General features: G+C 38.0%; 1 protein-coding gene across 3 annotated transcripts in view; it reads left to right on the top strand.

Moving 5' to 3' along the window:
* LOC117333087 (protein yippee-like 1) overlaps positions 1-19,830 on the top strand; it is a 61,381-nt gene that overhangs the window by 16,371 nt on the left and 25,180 nt on the right. For 2 of the 3 annotated variants that reach the window (XM_033892215.1, XM_033892216.1), the window contains one exon: positions 12,713-13,056. In XM_033892215.1, the coding sequence (XP_033748106.1) occupies positions 12,952-13,056 (105 nt within the window). In that variant the 5' untranslated portion in view covers positions 12,713-12,951. Of the gene's footprint in view, positions 1-7,087; positions 7,251-12,712; positions 13,057-19,830 lie in introns of those variants that run through there. The other variant, XM_033892217.1, reaches the window with a different exon arrangement.

Here is a 19,830-nt window from a genome sequence, read left to right on the forward strand (position 1 = left end):
TTGTGAATTCGAGGCCCGGTCAGGGCACAAATCAAAAAGTTGTCTTCCTTTGTCATTTGTGTTGCTGTTACAAGGTAATGAATTCATAACCGTTTAATTCTGATATCTGATGCAAATAGGCCTGACTGTCTGTCAATGATGAACAAACACTATTGTTAAACAGCAATAGCTCTTGTATTGTTTGTATTGCTGCCATCTTTCCTTCTACAGGAAGTAAGCCATATTTATTGTGATAGTTATATAATATCTTTATGTTTAGATAATGAAAGTACTTTCGGTATCCACAGGCGGGATCTTACTGTCCCCATGCAGTTACTCTAACTGTATCGGCCAGATAGTTAATATATTAATGACCGTTTAGTCTGGAGTTTATGTAGCTGCTGATGATGACCAGCATTTAGGATCTATAGCATAACATACACAGTATGATAATATCTCAAAAAACCAACCCCATAACAGTTGCCTTTGAGAAACATCTGGCTTTAGCTTGATAAAGGAGTGTAGTGATGGCCACACAAATGTGTTGCTATGGTGATACAGATGTGGTGCCATGGTGATAAAGATGTGGTGACATGGTGATACAGATGTGGTGACATGGTGATAAAGATGTGGTGACATGGTGATACAGATGTGGTGACATGGTGATACAGATGTGGTGACATGGTGATACAAATGTGGTGCTATGGTGATACAGATGTGGTGCCATGGTGATACAGATGTGGTGACATGGTGATACAGATGTGGTGCTATGGTGATAAAGATGTGGTGACATGGTGATACAGATGTGGTGACATGGTGATACAGATGTGGTGACATGGTGATACAGATGTGGTGACATGGTGATACAGATGTGGTGACATGGTGATACAGATGTGGTGTCATTGTGATACAGATGTGGTGCAATGGTGATACAGATGTGGTGACATGGTGATACAGATGTGGTGACATGGTGATAAAGATGTGGTGACATGGTGATACAGATGTGGTGACATGGTGATACAGTTGTGGTGCCATGGTGATACAGATGTGGTGACATGGTGATACAGATGTGGTGTCATGGTGATACAGATATTATTCCATTGTGATACAGATGTGGTGTCATGGTGATACAGATGTGGTGACATGGTGATACAGATGTGGTGACATGGTGATACAGTTGTGGTGCCATGGTGATACAGTTGTGGTGTCATGGTGATACAGATGTGGTGACATGGTGATACAGATGTGGTGACATGGTGATACAGATGTGGTGACATGGTGATAAAGATGTGGTGACATGGTGATACAGATATGGTGACATGGTGATACAGATATGGTGATACAGATGTACACGTGGTGCCATGGTGATACAGATGTGGTGCCATTTTGATACAGATGTGAAATAGTGATACAGATGTGGTTCCATGGTGATACAGATGTGGTTCCATGGTGATACAGATGTGGTTCCGTGGTGATACAGATGTGGTGACATGGTGATACAGATATGGTGATACAGATATGGTGATACAGATGTACACGTGGTGCCATGGTGATACAGATGTGGTGCCATTTTGATACAGATGTGGTGAAATAGTGATACAGATGTGGTGCCATTTTGATACAGATGTGGTGAAATAGTGATACAGATGTGGTGCGATGGTGATACAGATGTGATGACATGGTGATACAGATGTGGTGACATGGTGATACAGATATGGTGATACAGATGTGGTGCCATGGTGATACAGATGTGGTGACATGGTGATACAGATATGGTGGTACAGATGTGGTGCCATGGTGATGCAGATGTGGTGCCATGGTGATACAGATGTGGTGACATGGTGATACAGATATGGTGACATGGTGATACAGATGTGGTGACATGGTGATATATGTTTTGGACTTGAGTGCCATGATGATTTGTATACAGGTGTAATGTAGATATACAGGTGTAATGTAGATATACAGGTGTAATGTAGATATACAGGTGTAATGTAGATATACAGGTGTAATGTAGATATACAGGTACAGTGCATTCCGCTTAATCGGGTTGCCTATTTGCGGGGACTTTTTACCCGATTAACCGACTTACCCGATAAGCCGAAATGCACGTCGCCATCTTGGATTTGGTCCGTAATGGTAGTCAGACTTGGGTCGATTTTGGATGAAAATATTTGCGTTATTATTGTTAATAAACGGTGTTTTTGTTTGTGCTTTTACTGATGTCAAATTGTCAGATTACTATTACTAATTGTATAAAAATGTGTGTATTAAAATAACAAAACCTTAATGATTTTCTTATTCGCGGCACAGTACAATCGTAGCACCTCAAATCGGGGGGTCATACATCCCTGTTTCATCCGTGTGTTCCTAATTTGACATACGATCTAAGGACTCGCCGACAATTACATCTAAAATCATTTATGTTTATCATAGAGACATTCTTATGTTCGCTTTGAAGTTTAAAATATTCCATATTATTTCCAATTACCAAAGCACAGAGATCGGAGAAACCGAGTTTATTTAGGTCGTTTCCTGTGGTATAAATTTATACGAACTTGACACTGGCAGTCACTGATAAAACAACACGAAATCCAATGTAATGTTTTTATTAACCAGTTCTAATCCTAACCTGAATAGGAATTATGAGCTAACGTCGGGCGTCTGTCATTTTACTGCTCGCTACTGATTTTTAACTCACCTGTGTATCGGTGTCGTCACATTTCCCCGTGGCGAACCCCTCACTTTGGATTCGCCACATACAGTAAGCGGTGATATCAATCGATCTGTAGCAATATCAGACCCAGGTAAAAACCTATTGTTTTGGTTTTTGCTTCGAAGATTTTACATCCCAGACGTAAAAGTTTAATTGTCTAGTCGCTTAATTATGCTTTTAAAACCCCATTACGTTTTGCCTGCTGCTGACTCTAAAAATAACATTTAATTTTACCCACAATTCTTAGTCGACTTCCTGTTGGGGAAAAACCACACGAGGCAGAATCAACAACAACACAGTTCTGAACATGACAAAACCCCGACATAACATTACCGTTTAAGGTAATATTTAACTGTTTTTTGACATTTGAACCATCAAAATTACACTATTTGTTGATAAATGTCTAAAACTTAAAGAAATACGCGATGACTTTCGTGAAAATCGGAGCATTTCTATTTTTTGTCCCGATTGTTCTATTCGAATAACCGAAAAATACGACTTTTCCAACCCAATTAAACGAATTTTTTTAACATGATTTAAGAGAAAATGGTTTTGGTTTTTGAAATTTTACCCAATTAAACGAAATACCCGATTAAGCGTTACCCGATTAAGTGGAATGCACTGTATATATGATTCAGATGAACATATGTACAATTGTGATGTCTGAAGACTGGTAGAATTTTCAGTTGTAATCTTTTAGTGTGAAGTCATGCATACAATAGTATGTATCTGGTGCTACTTGTAATATGTAGCATACATGCTGGGGACAATGAATAATTTACACATGTTGTATACAGTAAGAGTGTGCGGTTATACCCAAGGGGTCGACACTCTCACAAAATATTTATCCTGCCAGGTAAAATTGTCTTTTAAATTTGAACCTAATGAACTTGCTTGTAAAGAATTTAAGTTAATTGGTACATTGGTAAAAATTGTACCTTGTGTAATACAGTGTACTGAAAAATGTGGGTATTACATGTATCGTCATAGATTCCAATGAGGCATGGTACGTCACATCGAAGACGTTTAATTGTGTCAGTTAATGTTGCAGTCAGAGCCCTTCTTCATTGAACATTATCTAAAAGTAGGTAGATTGGAAGTATCTTAGGTTGGATTTTGTTACATTGTCTCCTGGGTCCATTTAATATTATATCATTTGCCAATAAGATGAATTGTGTCACTCCAGGAGTCATTATCTTATATTTACAGTCTCAACAGTAAGGATCATCTGGCCAGTGGAGTTTTATAAAGTTATCTAATATATAGTGATTTAAAAATGTTCTCAACACAATATAATTAAATTATATGACATGAATATGAGAGTAATTTTTATAATCATTATGAGAGCCACTAAATCTCTACATCAGATCATCTACTAGCTGTTAAGCGACCTCATCACTTAAGCCTCGTCCTACAGATTGTCACGTCTAAACTTGGTCCATAGAGTAGAAATCAGGGGAATCATGCCCTGAAGGCTGAACTGCATGATGGCCTTACGGTACACAGATGATCCATTAAACAGTGGACTAGAGGAATATCCAATTGTCTGGATTTATCTGATATTCACGGGACGAAATGTGTGATATTAATATCCGATTGACTGTACAGCCACCTTGCATTGTGGTATAGAACTGTTGTGGAAGTGCTGTACACTTTGGCTCTCCAGAGTGATAATTACTCTGACGTAGCTGGTGGTACTGTTGATCACGATCCTGGTGCCTACCCAGGATAATGTCAAAGGATTTCCTCAAATAAGCTGTGTCCAGTAGAAATTCAGGGATTATTACACAAGTGTTTAGATATTCTTTTTGATAAAACTAAACATGAGAAACATATTTGGGTAGAAATTGAGAGAATGTGTTGGCTGGAACTCCAGGTAAAACTTATTGTGTAGGTAAATTATAGGTAGACATTGATTTTACACCAGGCCTACTGAGTGGAACAGGACAGTTTACTGTGTACTGGTATGAACCACAAACCATGGCCAAAGAGACATGAACAAGCTCTATGTCAGCTTTATTGGTAAGTCAAATGAGACTTTTCACAGGTTGAATGTAAAATATTCAAATAGATGTCTAGGATTTAGAAAAAAAAATTTGATCTGTTCAAACTTTAACCAGCTAGAGCCTATGTAAGGTGAAAGCAATCAATGTTCATATGTATGGAAAAGAACTAGAGAGGTTATAATATGTTGCAGCGCTGATATTGTCCTATGTTGCAGCCCTATTGATGTTGTCCTAGAATATCATGGTCAGTGTAGTTATATTGTTATCTTACCCTATAAAACACCTGTTATATGATCATGAGCATCTGTGTTTACCTATACATGTACATGTGGTTAATCATTTTACACTGGATATTGAGCTGGTCACTGTTGACAAGGGCGGTTTGTACTAACACTTACAAAACTCTTCATTTTCAATTCTGGCAAGAAAATTAAAATATTCTTTGTCTGCTTCATTAGAACATGCAGTCATTGTAATTGGGGAAGAGTGCATCACATTATTGTCGGCCAAAATAACTAGTTGTCCATAATTTCCAACAAGGCAGTGTTTCTTCCAATCATCATGATGGTATTCAGGAGATAATGTCTTTGCATAAATATCAAATTTTAATCAATCTTTCTTGATAGAAATCTTGTATCAGTTACTTTGATTGACTGTGACCCTTTATATTAGCTGGTAAATCTCTTCTGTCAAGTGTTTCTAAGTTGTGGGTTTGGCCAGCTTCTGACCTTTTCGTGGTTTGGTCCCTGTAAAGACTTTGTTGCCAAGCTTTGTACAAACATGCTGTGTGTGCCTTAATGCATGGGTCATGATACTCAATTCTGAGTTTGAGAATGGTCAATTCAAACAAAAAACAAGGAAAAGTATTGTGGATTTGTTTATTTTATTATTCATAATTTCAGATGAGCAGCTCGTGTAGCTTGATCAGTATAGTTATAGACTGTCAGTCTCGGAGTGATCAGAAGACATTTAGTATCTGGTTCAAATCTCAACATGGCATACACAGTTAAGTTTGGCTGGTCTTAAACATGCATTATATGTAATGATATGATGAGCATGTGACCAGTATGGAAGACCTTGTGTTTACAAGAGAGTAGGAATTATATATAGCTATATTGTTTCTTACATATACATACTGATAGATATAGATAGTGGGCAGGACTGGGAATGTGAAATGTATACACATGTGTATGCACTACAAAACATTGGACTAACAACAAAACAGCCTTAGAAGTCGGACAAGGGTGAAGATTGTACAAGCTGCGGATTATAGATCTGTGTGGTCTACAATGGAGAAAACAAGGCTAGCATATTATACAGATATAAACTGAGGTCTATGTATTTCTGGCAAACACTCTTTTTTGGTCTAAATGGGAACAATAATTTTTCAGGTAAAATTGTCTTTTAAATTTGAACCTAATGAACTTGCTTGTAAAGAATATAAGTTAATTGGTACATTGGTAAAAATTGTACCTTATTGTGTAATACAGTGTACTGAAAAATGTGGGTATTACATGTATCGTCATAGATTCCAATGAGGCATGGTGCGTCACATCAAAGACGTTTAATTGTGTCGGTTAATGTTGCAGTCAGAGCCCTTCTTCATTGAACATTATCTAAAAGTAGGTAGATTGGAAGTATCTTAGGTTGGATTTTGTTACATTGTCTCCTGGGTCCATGTAATATTATATCATTTGCCAATAAGTTGAATTGTGTCACTCCAGGAGTCATTATCTTACAGTCTCAACAGTAAGGATCATCTGGCCAGTGGAGTTTTATAAAGTTATCTAAATATAGTGATTTAAAAATGTTCTCAACACAATATAATTTAATTATATGACATAAATATGAAAGTAATTTTTATAATCATTATGAGAGCCACTAAATCTCTACATCAGATCACCTACTAGCTGTTAAGCGACCTCATCACTTAAGCCTCGTCCTACAGATTGTCACGTCTAAACTTGGTCCATAGAGTAGAAATCAGGGGAATCATGCCCTGAAGGCTGAGCTGCATGATGGCCTTACACAGATGATCCATTAAACAGTGGACTAGAGGAATATCCAATTGTCTAGATTTATCTGATATTCACGGGACGAAATGTGTGATATTAATATCCGATTGACTGTACAGCCACCTTGCATTGTGGTATTAGAACTGTTGTGGAAGTGCTGTACACTTTGGCTCTCCAGAGTGATAATTACTCTGACGTAGCTGGTGGTACTGTTGATCACGATCCTGGTGCCTACCCAGGATAATGTCAAAGGATTTCCTCAAATAAGCTGTGTCCAGTAGAAATTCAGGGATTATTACACAAGTGTTTAGATATTCTTTTTGATAAAACTAAACATGAGAAACATATTTGGGTAGAAATTGAGAGAATGTGTTGGCTGGAACTCCAGGTAAAACTTATTGTGTAGGTAAATTATAGGTAGACATTGATTTTACACCAGGCCTACTGAGTGGAACAGGACAGTTTACTGTGTACTGGTATGAACCACAAACCATGGCCAAAGAGACATGAACAAGCTCTATGTCAGCTTTATTGGTAAGTCAAATGAGACTTTTCACAGGTTGAATGTAAAATATTCAAATAGATGTCTAGGATTTAGAAAAAAAAATTTGATCTGTTTAAACTTTAACCAGCTAGAGCCTATGTAAGGTGAAAGCAATCAATGTTCATATGTATGGAAAAGAACTAGAGAGGTTACTATGTTGCAGCGCTGATATTGTCCTATGTTGCAGCCCTATTGATGTTGTCCTAGAATATCATGGTCAGTGTAGTTCTATTGTTATCTTACCCTATAAAACACCTGTTATATGATTGTGAGCATCTGTGGTTACCTATACATGTACATGTGGTTAATCATTTTACACTGGATATTGAGCTGGTCACTGTTGACAAGGGCGGTTTGTACTAACACTTACAAAACTGTTCATTTTCAATTCTGGCAAGAAAATTAAAATATTCTTTGTCTGCTGATGTGCTAGTATTGTTACCTCTCTTCATTAGAACATGCAGTCATTGTAATTGGGGAAAAGTGCATCACATTATTGTCGGCCAAAATAACTAGTTGTCCATAATTTCCAACAAGGCAGTGTTTCTTCCAATCATCATGATGGTATTCAGGAGATAATGTCTTTGCATAAATATCAAATTTTAATCAATCTTTCTTGATAGAAATCTTGTATCAGTTACTTTGATTCACTGTGACCCTTTATATTAGCTGGTAAATCTCTTCCGTCAAGTGTTTCTAAGTTGTGGGTTTGGCCAGCTTCTGACCTTTTTCGTGGTTTGGTCCCTGTAAAGACTTTGTTGCCAAGCTTTGTACAAACATGCTGTGTGTGCCTTGCATGGGTCATGATACTCAATTCTGAGTTTGAGAATGGTCAATTCAAACAAAAAACAAGGAAAAGTATTGTGGATTTGTTTATTTCATTATTCATAATTTCAGATGAGCAGCTCGTGTAGCTTGATCAGTATAGTTTATAGACTGTCAGTCTCGGAGTGATCAGAAGACATTTAGTATCTGGTTCAAATCTCAACATGGCATACACAGTTAAGTTTGGCTGGTCTTAAACATGCATTATATGTAATGATATGATGAGCATGTGACCAGTATGGAAGACCTTGTGTTTACAAGAGAGTAGGAATTATATATAGCTATATTGTTTCTTACATATACATACTGATAGATATAGATAGTGGGCAGGACTGGGAATGTGAAATGTATACACATGTGTATGCACTACAAAACATTGGACTAACAACAAAACAGCCTTAGAAGTCGGACAAGGGTGAAGATTGTACAAGCTGCGGATTATAGATCTGTGTGGTCTACAATGGAGAAAACAAGGCTAGCATATTATACAGATATAAACTGAGGTCTATGTATTTCTGGCAAACACTCTTGTATAATGAGTCAGTAAACTGGTGTCTAAGCAATAAGTTGGTCAGTTGAAGCCATCAGTTGAAGCATCCTCCCTCCTACTCCATCCTACTATCATTTGAAGCATCCCTCCCTCTAGTTACCCCATCCCACCATCAGTTGAAGCATCTCTCCTTCCTACTCCGTCCCTTGTCATTTGAAGCATCCCTCCCTCTAGTTACCACATCCCACCATCAGTTGAAGCATTCCTACTCCTACCTTATCCCATTGTCATTTGAAGCATCCCTCCCTCTAGTTACCACATCCCACCATCAGTTGAAGCATCCCTCCTTCCTACTCCATCCCTTGTCATTTGAAGCATTCCTCCCTCCAGCTACCCCATCCCGTCATCAGTTGAAGTATCCTTCCCTCCTACCCTATCCCGCTTTCAGTTGAAGCATCTCTCCCTCTAGCTAGCCCATCCTATCATCAGTTGAAGTATCCCTCCCTCCTACCCCATCCCACCATCAGTTGAAGCATCCCTCCCTCCTACCCTATCCCACTTTCATTTGAAGCATCCTTCCCTCTAGTTACCCCATCCCACCATCAGTTAAAGCATCCCTCCTTCCTACTCCATCCCTTGTCATTTGAAGCATTCCTCCCTCCAGCTACCACAACCCACCATCAGTTGAAGCATCCCTAATTCCTAGTCATTTGAAGCATCCCTCCCTCAAGTTACCCCATCTCACCATCAGTTGAAGTATCCTTCCCTCCTACCCCATCCCACCATCAGTTGAAGCATCCCTCCTTCCTACTCCCTCCCTTGTCATTTGAAGCATTCCTCCCTCAAGCTACCCCATCCCACCATCAGTTGAAGTATCCTTCCCTCCTACCCTATCCCGCTTTCATTTGAAGCATCTCTCCCTCTTATAGCTACCCCATCCCACCATCAGTTGAAGTATCCTTCCCTCCTACCCTATCCCGCTTTCAGTTGAAGTATCCCTCCCTCCTACCCCATCCTATCATCAGTTGAAGCATTCCTTCCTCCTACCATAACCCTTTGTCATTGAAGCATCTCTCCCTCTAGCTACCCCATCCTTTCATCAGTTGAAGTATCCCTCCCTCCTACACTATCCCGCTTTCATTTGAAGCATTCCTTCCTTCTCCTATATCCTTCTGTCAGTTTACACATCCCTCCCTCAGTTGTCAATCAGCTAAATTGAAACTACATCCTTCTACATGTATATGATAGCTATTACCATACATGCTGATATTGTTGCACTATTCTACAAGTTTCTTAAATGATTTTCTCCTGCTAATTAAGTCAATACTCCCTTTTACACCTAAACATTCCTGGTAAAGAGAAGGATACTGAGCTACATTGTCTCTGCTCCACACTAATGAAGTATGTTTTTCCATTTGTCTGCAGAAGTATAATATGGCTGCTAATATATATCCTTACCTTTTATCTTGTATAATTTTGGGCAAAATTAAGGCAGTGAGTCGTGTCTGAAGGAGATTTCTTCGGAAAGACATCACAAATCAATAAGTACATATTTATAAAAATAGAATACAGTCAAAATTGTTTTAAGAAACCCTCCAAGCGATACTGGAAAGAGGTCACATATGACAAATGGTCTCTTCATTAAATCACCACTATTCGACAAAAGGCTAAGAAAGACCGTATACAATAATTATGTTCGTTTCATCCAGAAGGTCGTTGAATTCAGGTAGTTGCTAAGGCAATTTTGAGTATGTCTTTTTCACTACCAGTGACACAAATTTTTAAAGACAGTTATAAATAGCTATATAAAATCTAAAAAGAATATTCAATTCATATCTACTATATTTGTAAAAACAGGAAGTTTAATTTCCAAGGCTGAACCTTTTGCAAATGGTCATTTTTGAAAGTCTTACATGCATTGTAATATAAATATTGTAAAGCTGGTTTTAATCATCAGGACATATTTATTTGTGTAAAGTCCGTTATCAATAATTAGGAATGTAGGCAAAACTGTTACTTGTGACTTACAATTATGTGCCATTGATTTTATCACTTAATGCTGATTATAAAAAATGGCCACTGTATGACTTAATGTGACCTTGGTAATATCTATTTGACCTTGGAAAGTCATGATCAGCAGCCACAAGACCTATTGTCTAGCCAACATGGATTGATCTTGATCGCCACTATAGGTTATAGTGAGGGACGTGTGGCCAGATCGTGACTAAGTAGCAGTAGTTCTATAGCAGTCATGCACCTACAATGATGTAAATGACTTACCATATTTGGTATGATACATATCATGTAGACATTGTATTATAAGTCCTTTTAAAGTGTTTTTGTTAAAGTTAGTAGTATCACAGAAGTACTTAACTATCCACCGTTTTATTGTTTTCCTTCCCAGTAAGATTTGGGAATGTCTCTGGTGTAGTAATTCTTTATGTCAGTAAACGCAGACCAGAATTTGTATGGATATGAAAGGCCATCAGTGATGATGGACATTGCTCCGTGTCAATTTTGTGCCATTACCGGCCATACAAAATCATTCAGAGTGCTGGCATTTCTTCTGACCTGTTTTAAAGGGCAAAAGTTATACATATAATAGTGCAAGTCAACCGGAAAACTATGAGCCAGTAATTTAGAAACTTTCATGGACACGAATGATGACCAAACATTGAATTAAAATATTCATAGAAGTTGGATTGTGTTTACAACTCATTGTGAAGTAAAAATAAAAAAAACCTGAGCAAAATAAAATACAGTGTTCTTTGTCTTTTTTATATACCATATTTTACAGTGTATAAGCCATGAGGGGCTATACTAGTGCACTGAAATGGGCAAAAATGGGGAGGGAGGTAGGGGGTGTATATGCATGACCCTATGCAAGAGGGATAATTTCGGCTGTCATCTTAGATTAGAGTTTGGAAGAGGATAGCCCAATCTACATTAAAGATCTATGACTGAAATAGTCTATAAAAATAATTCAATACACTGTTTATACCATTCATATAATTCAATACACTGTTTATACCATTCATATAATTCAATACACTGTTTATACCATTCATATAATTCAATACACTGTTTATACCATTCATATAATTCAATACACTGTTTATACCATTCATATAATTCAATACACTGTTTATACCATTCATATAATTCAATACACCATACCATTCAGATCTTGACAATGAATTACAGCCGACAAGGAAAATCCTAAGTTGTATGGTTTGGAAAATGTATTGTTTTCGGTCACCGCATAATTTGTGAAGCCAAATAGAAATAAGGATTGGAATTCGTTAATGTTATTTGTTCAGTACTGTTTAACACCTTTCCTAGTCGTGATACTGTGAAGCATCATAACAGCATCATTGGTTATTTATTGTTATAAAATATATCCATAATGTGTGCTGTTGTGTAACATTAGTTGATTATAAGTGCTGGTAAGGTTTATCTATTAACCAATGTGGAAATTTTAAAACCATTCATCACACTTACAGTACCAGCTTCTTTGAATTCCATAGGGGATATTGGGTGTGTTAAAAGTTTCAAGCATTACAAGAAGTACATTTGGCTTTTGACAAAATAGTTCCTTGAAACTACACATTTTAAATTGCTCCTTTTTGAGAACCAATTGCATTTTAAAAAATATGCAATATGAGTTTTCACTTAAATTTATGTTAAAATGTAGGTTCTGAAATATGAGTCTCCCTCCCAGAGGAATGTTGGTAACAACCCTGGTAAAATGTATGCCAGTATAGTAGTTAAGCCGAGATTGTAATATACTACCTCTGAAATATTCAGGCATTGTAAGCACCACGTTACCATATGTATGAATCAGATTATCATCCTTTGATTTACCATGTTTGATTGAAAAAATGAAAAGCTGAGAAATTGGAAAATTTATGTTGAGATGGCCAATTGGGCCAAATTCTGATGACTCATTTATGTTGTGGATGAATCACTGTATGACATTTTCTTATTAGGTTCTCCTCCATTTTGTATTCCAAATGTTGGGCTGATTGAACCAAACATGGAATTCATTCACTATATGTATATGTTTGAACCAGGAGAACGTGACACAAGGCATGCTAAGAGAACATGTAGTCAAATTGATTTTTCCTTCCATTACAGAAAGTGTTGGTGTTGAGGTGTAGACCCTGCGTTTAGAAGGTTTGCTGAGACAGAGGAGGCAAACACACCCAGACCCACCTGACAGTGCCAGGAGATAGTTATAGACGCTGTGGTACAGGTGCCACATGAAATCAATTCTCACACTGTTCATTAAGAAGAAGTTAAGAAGAATTGAAAGGTGATAAAAGAAAAAAACACACAACTTTGACAAAAAGTTTTCATGTATTTCATCAAGCAAAATGGTGAAAACATTTCAAGCCTACCTGCCCAACAAATGTCACCGTACCTATAGCTGTGTGCACTGTCGAGCTCATCTGGCTAACCATGATGAGCTGATATCCAAGGTATTTATTGTTTTTGTCACTTATATACATGTATAGTCAAAACCTAATAGGTAAATGTACATATTTGGGAATCCTCATATTTTGTTTATTATCAACCTTTAACAGCTCAATCCAATGATCAACTGTTGTACCCACAATATTTGCTATAGAAAATATAGATATAGAAATTGTAATTAGTGCAATTGTCATTTAGGGCAATGCTGGTTATTGAGAGCAAATAGTGTAGAAATGAGAGTTTTACTGATTCAAATATGATAGTACCAGTACAGATGTTGTATATCAAACAATCTCCTGTATCAGTATGATCAGCTAAAATCCCTCTATTTTAATTAAATGTCTGTTTTAATTAAATGTCCTCTCCTTATATGCACTATCAAATGAGATAACTGATATACCGGCTATCCCAAAGGTTAACTCACTCAGCTGCTATAGCACTGAAAGGATTGAAATGTCAGAAAACAAAGGAGTCAAATAAAATGATAATGGTAAAAATAGACAGTACAACAGGTAAATTTGTTATATAATGGGCAGCAAATTTCCTTCAGGAACATACACTATTGAACTGTTGGCTATAGGATCCGATTTGTAGGAGTGCTGGCCAATACTACTACATATTTAGCTCTTCGTCATATAAAATCAGCCAATTTGTGATTCTTTATTCAACAGCACATTTATCCAATTTATTTAGTTCCCTGCTTCAAAGAACAGCAAGCATCAATTCCTGAATATTAAATATTGCGTATGATATAAATATTGTTGGAAACAATTACGTGCAATTGTTGCAAGGATTGTTTTATTCCCTTAGGATTTCATTTCTTCAGTATATTGTTGTATATGTAATTCCTCAGTTCTGAAGTGAGTATAGTTTGTGGCTCTAAGTCTCCACTACCCTTGTGTATGTAGTTTGTGGGTCTGAGGACCTAAGTCTCCACTACCCTTGTGTATGTAGTTTGTGGGTCTGAGGACCTAAGTCTCCACTACCCTTGTGTATGTAGTTTGTGGGTCTGAGGACCTAAGTCTCCACTACCCTTGTGTATGTAGTTTGTGGGTCTGAGGACCTAAGTCTCCACTACCCTTGTGTATGTAGTTTGTGGGTCTGAGGACCTAAGTCTCCACTACCCTTGTGTATGTAGTTTGTGGGTCTGAGGATCTAAGTCTCCACTACCCTTGTGTATGTAGTTTGTGGGTCTGAGGATCTACGGTCTCCACTACCCTTGTGTATGTAGTTTGTGGGTCTGAGGATCTAAGTCTCCACTACCCTTGTGTATGTAGTTTGTGGGTCTGAGGATCTAAGTCTCCACTACCCTTGTGTATGTAGTTTGTGGGTCTGAGCATCTACGTCTCCACTACCCTTGTGTATGTAGTTTGTGGGTCTGAGGATCTAAGTCTCCACTACCCTTGTGTATGTAGTTTGTGGGTCTGAGGACCTAAGTCTCCACTACTCTTGTGTAGGTAGTTTGTGGGTCTGAGGACCTAGGTCTCCAGTACCCTTGTGTATGTAGTTTGTGGCTCTAAGTCTCCACTACCCTTGTGTAGGTAGTTTGTGGGTCTGAGGACCTAAGTCTCCACTACCCTTGTGTATGTAGTTTGTGGGTCTGAGGACCTAAGTCTCCACTACCCTTGTGTATGTAGTTTGTGGGTCTGAGGACCTAAGTCTCCACTACTCTTGTGTAGGTAGTTTGTGGGTCTGAGGACCTAGGTCTCCAGTACCCTTGTGTATGTAGTTTGTGGCTCTAAGTCTCCACTACCCTTGTGTATGTAGTTTGTGGCTCTAAGTCTCCACTACCCTTGTGTATGTAGTTTGTGGGTCTGAGGACCTAAGTCTCCACTACCCTTGTGTATGTAGTTTGTGGGTCTGAGGACCTAAGTCTCCACTACCCTTGTGTAGGTAGTTTGTGGGTCTGAGGACCTAAGTCTCCACTACCCTTGTGTATGTAGTTTGTGGGTCTGAGGATCTACGTCTCCACTACCCTTGTGTATGTAGTTTGTGGGTCTGAGGACCTAAGTCTCCACTACCCTTGTGTAGGTAGTTTGTGGGTCTGAGGACCTAAGTCTCCACTACCCTTGTGTAGGTAGTTTGTGGGTCTGAGGACCTAAGTCTCCACTACCCTTGTGTATGTAGTTTGTGGGTCTGAGGACCTAAGTCTCCACTACCCTTGTGTATGTAGTTTGTGGGTCTGAGGATCTACGTCTCCACTACCCTTGTGTATGTAGTTTGTGGGTCTGAGGATCTAAGTCTCCACTACCCTTGTGTATGTAGTTTGTGGGTCTGAGGATCTAAGTCTCCACTACCCTTGTGTAGGTAGTTTGTGGGTATGAGGACCTAAGTCTCCACTACCCTTGTGTATGTAGTTTGTGGGTCTGAGGACCTAAATCTCCACTACCCTTGTGTATGTAGTTTGTGGGTCTGAGGACCTAAGTCTCCACTACCCTTGTGTATGTAGTTTGTGGGTCTGAGGACCTAAGTCTCCACTACCCTTGTGTATGTAGTTTGTGGGTCTGAGGACCTAAATCTCCACTACCCTTGTGTATGTAGTTTGTGGGTCTGAGGACCTAAGTCTCCACTACCCTTTTGTATGTAGTTTGTGGGTCTGAGGACCTAAGTCTCCAGGAGCCTTGTGTAGGTAGTTTATGGGTCTGAGGACCTAAGTCTCCACTACCCTTGTGTATGTAGTTTGTGGCTCTAAGTCTCCACTACCCTTGTGTATGTAGTTTGTGGGTCTGAGGACCTAAGTCTCCACTACCCTTTTGTATGTAGTTTGTGGGTCTGAGGACCTAAGTCTCCAGTAGCCTTGTGTAGGTAGTTTGTGGGTCTAAGTCTCCACTACCCTTGTGTATGTAGTTTGTGGGTCTGAGGATCTAAGTCTCCAGTACCCTTGTGTATGTAGTTTGTGGGTCTGAGGACCTAAGTCTCCACTACCCTTGTGTATGTAGTTTGTGGCTCTAAGTCTCCACTACCCTTGTGTATGTAGTTTGTGAGTCTGAGGACCTAAGTCTCCACTACCCTTGTGTATGTAGTTTGTGGGTCTGAGACCCTTAGTCTCCACTACCCTTGTGTATGTAGTTTGTGAGTCTGAGGACCTAAGTCTCCACTACCCTTGTGTATGTAGTTTGTGGGTCTGAGGACCTAAGTCTCCACTACCCTTGTGTATGTAGTTTGTGGCTCTAAGTCTCCAGTACCCTTGTGTATGTAGTTTGTGGCTCTAAGTCTCCAGTAGCCTTGTGTATGTAGTTTGTGGGTCTGAGGACCTAAGTCTCCAGTACCCTTGTGTATGTAGTTTGTGGCTCTAAGTCTCCAGTAGCCTTGTGTATGTAGTTTGTGGGTCTGAGGACCTAAGTCTCCACTACCCTTGTGTATGTAGTTTGTGGGTCTGAGGACCTAAGTCTCCACTACCCTTGTGTATGTAGTTTGTGGGTCTGAGGACCTAAGTCTCCACTACCCTTGTGTAGGTAGTTTGTGGGTCTGAGGATCTAAGTCTCTACTACCCTTGTGTATGTAGTTTGTGGCTCTAAGTCTCCAGTAGCCTTGTGTATGTAGTTTGTGGGTCTGAGGACCTAAGTCTCCACTACCCTTGTGTATGTAGTTTGTGGGTCTGAGGACCTAAGTCTCTACTACCCTTGTGTATGTAGTTTGTGGCTCTAAGTCTCCACTACCCTTGTGTAGGTAGTTTGTGGGTCTGAGGATCTAAGTCTCTACTACCCTTGTGTATGTAGTTTGTGGCTCTAAGTCTCCAGTAGCCTTGTGTATGTAGTTTGTGGGTCTGAGGACCTAAGTCTCCACTACCCTTGTGTTGGTAGTTTGTGGGTCTGAGGACCTAAGTCTCCAGTAGCCTTGTGTATGTAGTTTGTGGGTCTGAGGATCTAAGTCTCCACTACCCTTGTGTATGTAGTTTGTGACTGTAAATTTTCAGTTTTAGTGCTTGGTAAATTCCATTTTTTAACCTGAAAGCTCTAATGCTATATACAATTTTGATGAACCAGGTCTATGACAATTTAGTATTGTTTTATTCAGTGACATTGGCCATTGAAATTGCAGTTATAATTGTGTAATCAAATTTGTAACTAATTTGGACTAATTTATTTGCAGTGAAAACTTTGTAATTTTCACTTCAAATAGAAGCCTTTAGAAAATTGGAGTTTTAGATTAATTATTTATTGACCCCATGAGGGGTCAACTGTTATTCTATACAAACTTCTTGCTTAATTAAGGAAGTCTTATCCAGCTTACGCCAAGTAGTCATCCAACTCGTTCTCATTCCTGTATTTCATTGTTTACCCATGACAGTTTAATTCACACTTCATTGTTACTGCAGGAAAGTTTTACTAAATACGGCAAATATTTTATGTCTTACCCTAGTGATAACAGTACAGGACTTGCAGGAATTGCTCTAACAGTTTCAGAAAATAACTATTGATCCTGTAATAAACCCACCCACGCCTATGGTAGTTCTGTTAAGATACTAACAAGTGCTAATTCACTGTCCTGTACAAAGCCCATCTTAATTGTATGCCACCTGGGCTCATTACAAGATTAAGGTACAGTAACAGGTATTTCTATAGGAAATGTTCATTTGCGAAACATTTTTGTTCAGTTGCTTCTGACAGATTATGGCTGATATCCTGATAAAATATTACAATTTAAATATAAAACCCAAACCTTGTCTGTATTCATTATGTCTGTCCTAAAATAAAACTGGACCTTTCAAATCAAGACCAGTATATACATGTATCACAAAATAAAAAAAAATCCAAATAGTCTCTATATTCATTGTATTTCATAAAATAAAACTGGACATTTCAAGTAGGACCACCATTTAATACCATAATATACCCGTAGATAAAAAAAATTAAATCTTCTCTATGTTCATTAATGTATTTGTTACAAAAAAAAAATCTTGAGTTTCTCAGTTTCTGTATCTGACTCATAACAAACAGAAACCTGGAGAAGCGCCTCTTGTTTTGGATGGTGTATTGATTAGTCTGAGCCTGGAACTTCCAACAAGATTTAGTTTATACTGCTTCATACTGTATATAGGCAGGCTATTTTTCAAATCTAACCTAATAATTAACATTTTAAAGATTGATGTGAACTCTCTAGTCTGGCTACAGAAGTAGGCCATTGGACGAGATGTTTCAGTGTTATAAAGTACATTTAGTGTAACGTGCCCAAGCTATACTCATCAGTATGATCAAAAGTAGACTGGCCATGCATGCACCAGTCCCTAATTTCGGTAAATAATTGCCTTGCTGAATTCTTTTACTAGATTATCTCCCCTAGTTTCAAAATTTGGGGTCAAATTGATCATGCTTATACTTGAAATAAAAAATTATGAAGTTCAATTATATTCACATTTAAAATTTTCTAGAGACAGGCAGCAGTATAGATCAGAATGCTAAGGTAATTTTTGTGAGATTGTAAGATCTTGATGCTTGAGATAAGATTTCGGAGAGGATTTGTTGCAATTCACCATATGTACTATACTAACTGTATTTAGGGATGGGGTGGGCTGGGTTAGGCTGGGCTGGGGTAGTCTTATATGTTGCTCTAAATTATTGGTCTGCCTGTATATTTTCATTTTTATTTCTCAAAAAGGCCCAAGTATTTATAATTGTTTTTGAAATTCTTTCATTTTCAAATGATAATTCTGAATATTTAATTTCAGTCCCAAACTTGAACTTGAATTTAATGAAGCTAATTGATGAACCTTTTCTGTATTATCACTTTTAATGGGATTTGTTGTAAGTAACTACCAGAAATAAATACAATTTCGACAGAATAGACTCAAATTTAGGTTTCTAAATCTAAATTACACAAATGGACTAGGTTTCTAAGTCAAAATCACTCGGGCACACTTTCCCATTTACGGTTAGATTCTAATTACCGGGGGTAATTCTTACAGGTTGTAAAATGTAGGTCAGACAGAATGGGCTCATAGATCTTAATTGTAAGTGTATGGATTCAAATTTAAATGGATCCTGTTCCTGTTTTTATGTAAAAGTCTAATGTACAAATAATATAATGTAACTGCACATGGAAATTAAATTGACAAAAGATGGATTATCATGATGCCATTGGAACCGAAGAGACTTCCAGCATTTTAATTACTCCAGAAGTGGTATATATATGATTATATGTGGTATGTGGGCATAAGGGAATAAACCCTTTGGAAGTAATCTATTTTCATAATGTTCTTAGTTTCAGTTCAAATTTCACAAAAGTGCCATCATGTTATAATGTTTCCAACATAAATGAAAAAAGTTGTACATTAAATATGGAACACCCATGTGGAATATCTGTATATTTTCATATGCATCCACATTTTTGCAGAGTGTGACATTGTTGTAGGTATAGACAAATAATGGTAAGTTTGATTAGTCATTTTAACTTCATGGCTTGACAGAAACAATACATTTATAGCAGCATCAAGATTGCATAGACTTCTTCTAAGGAAAATCTCACCCTCATCCAAGCATCATCATGTGATGAATGAAAGGGATTCTCTGTAATGAAAGCTTTAGCTATTGGAATCTTTAAGTTCAAGATGATGACGCGACCTCTATTTAGGAGAGTTAACCTATAAAACTTATATTACCAATCATAAAAAGTCACCAGAATGAAAATCTTCAGTTCCAACTTGGCTCAAGCTGTCAGATCTCCATGTATTAAGTATAGAGAACATTTGATGTAAACTTGGAGAGATCTAACTAGACTGTTTTATCAGGCACTTCCTCAAAGACAATATATTTTCCTTGTGACTGTTGTCCCTGATGCCT

The sequence above is a fragment of the Pecten maximus genome, chromosome 8 (assembly GCF_902652985.1).
Source record: "Pecten maximus chromosome 8, xPecMax1.1, whole genome shotgun sequence".
NCBI lineage: Eukaryota > Metazoa > Mollusca > Bivalvia > Pectinida > Pectinidae > Pecten > Pecten maximus.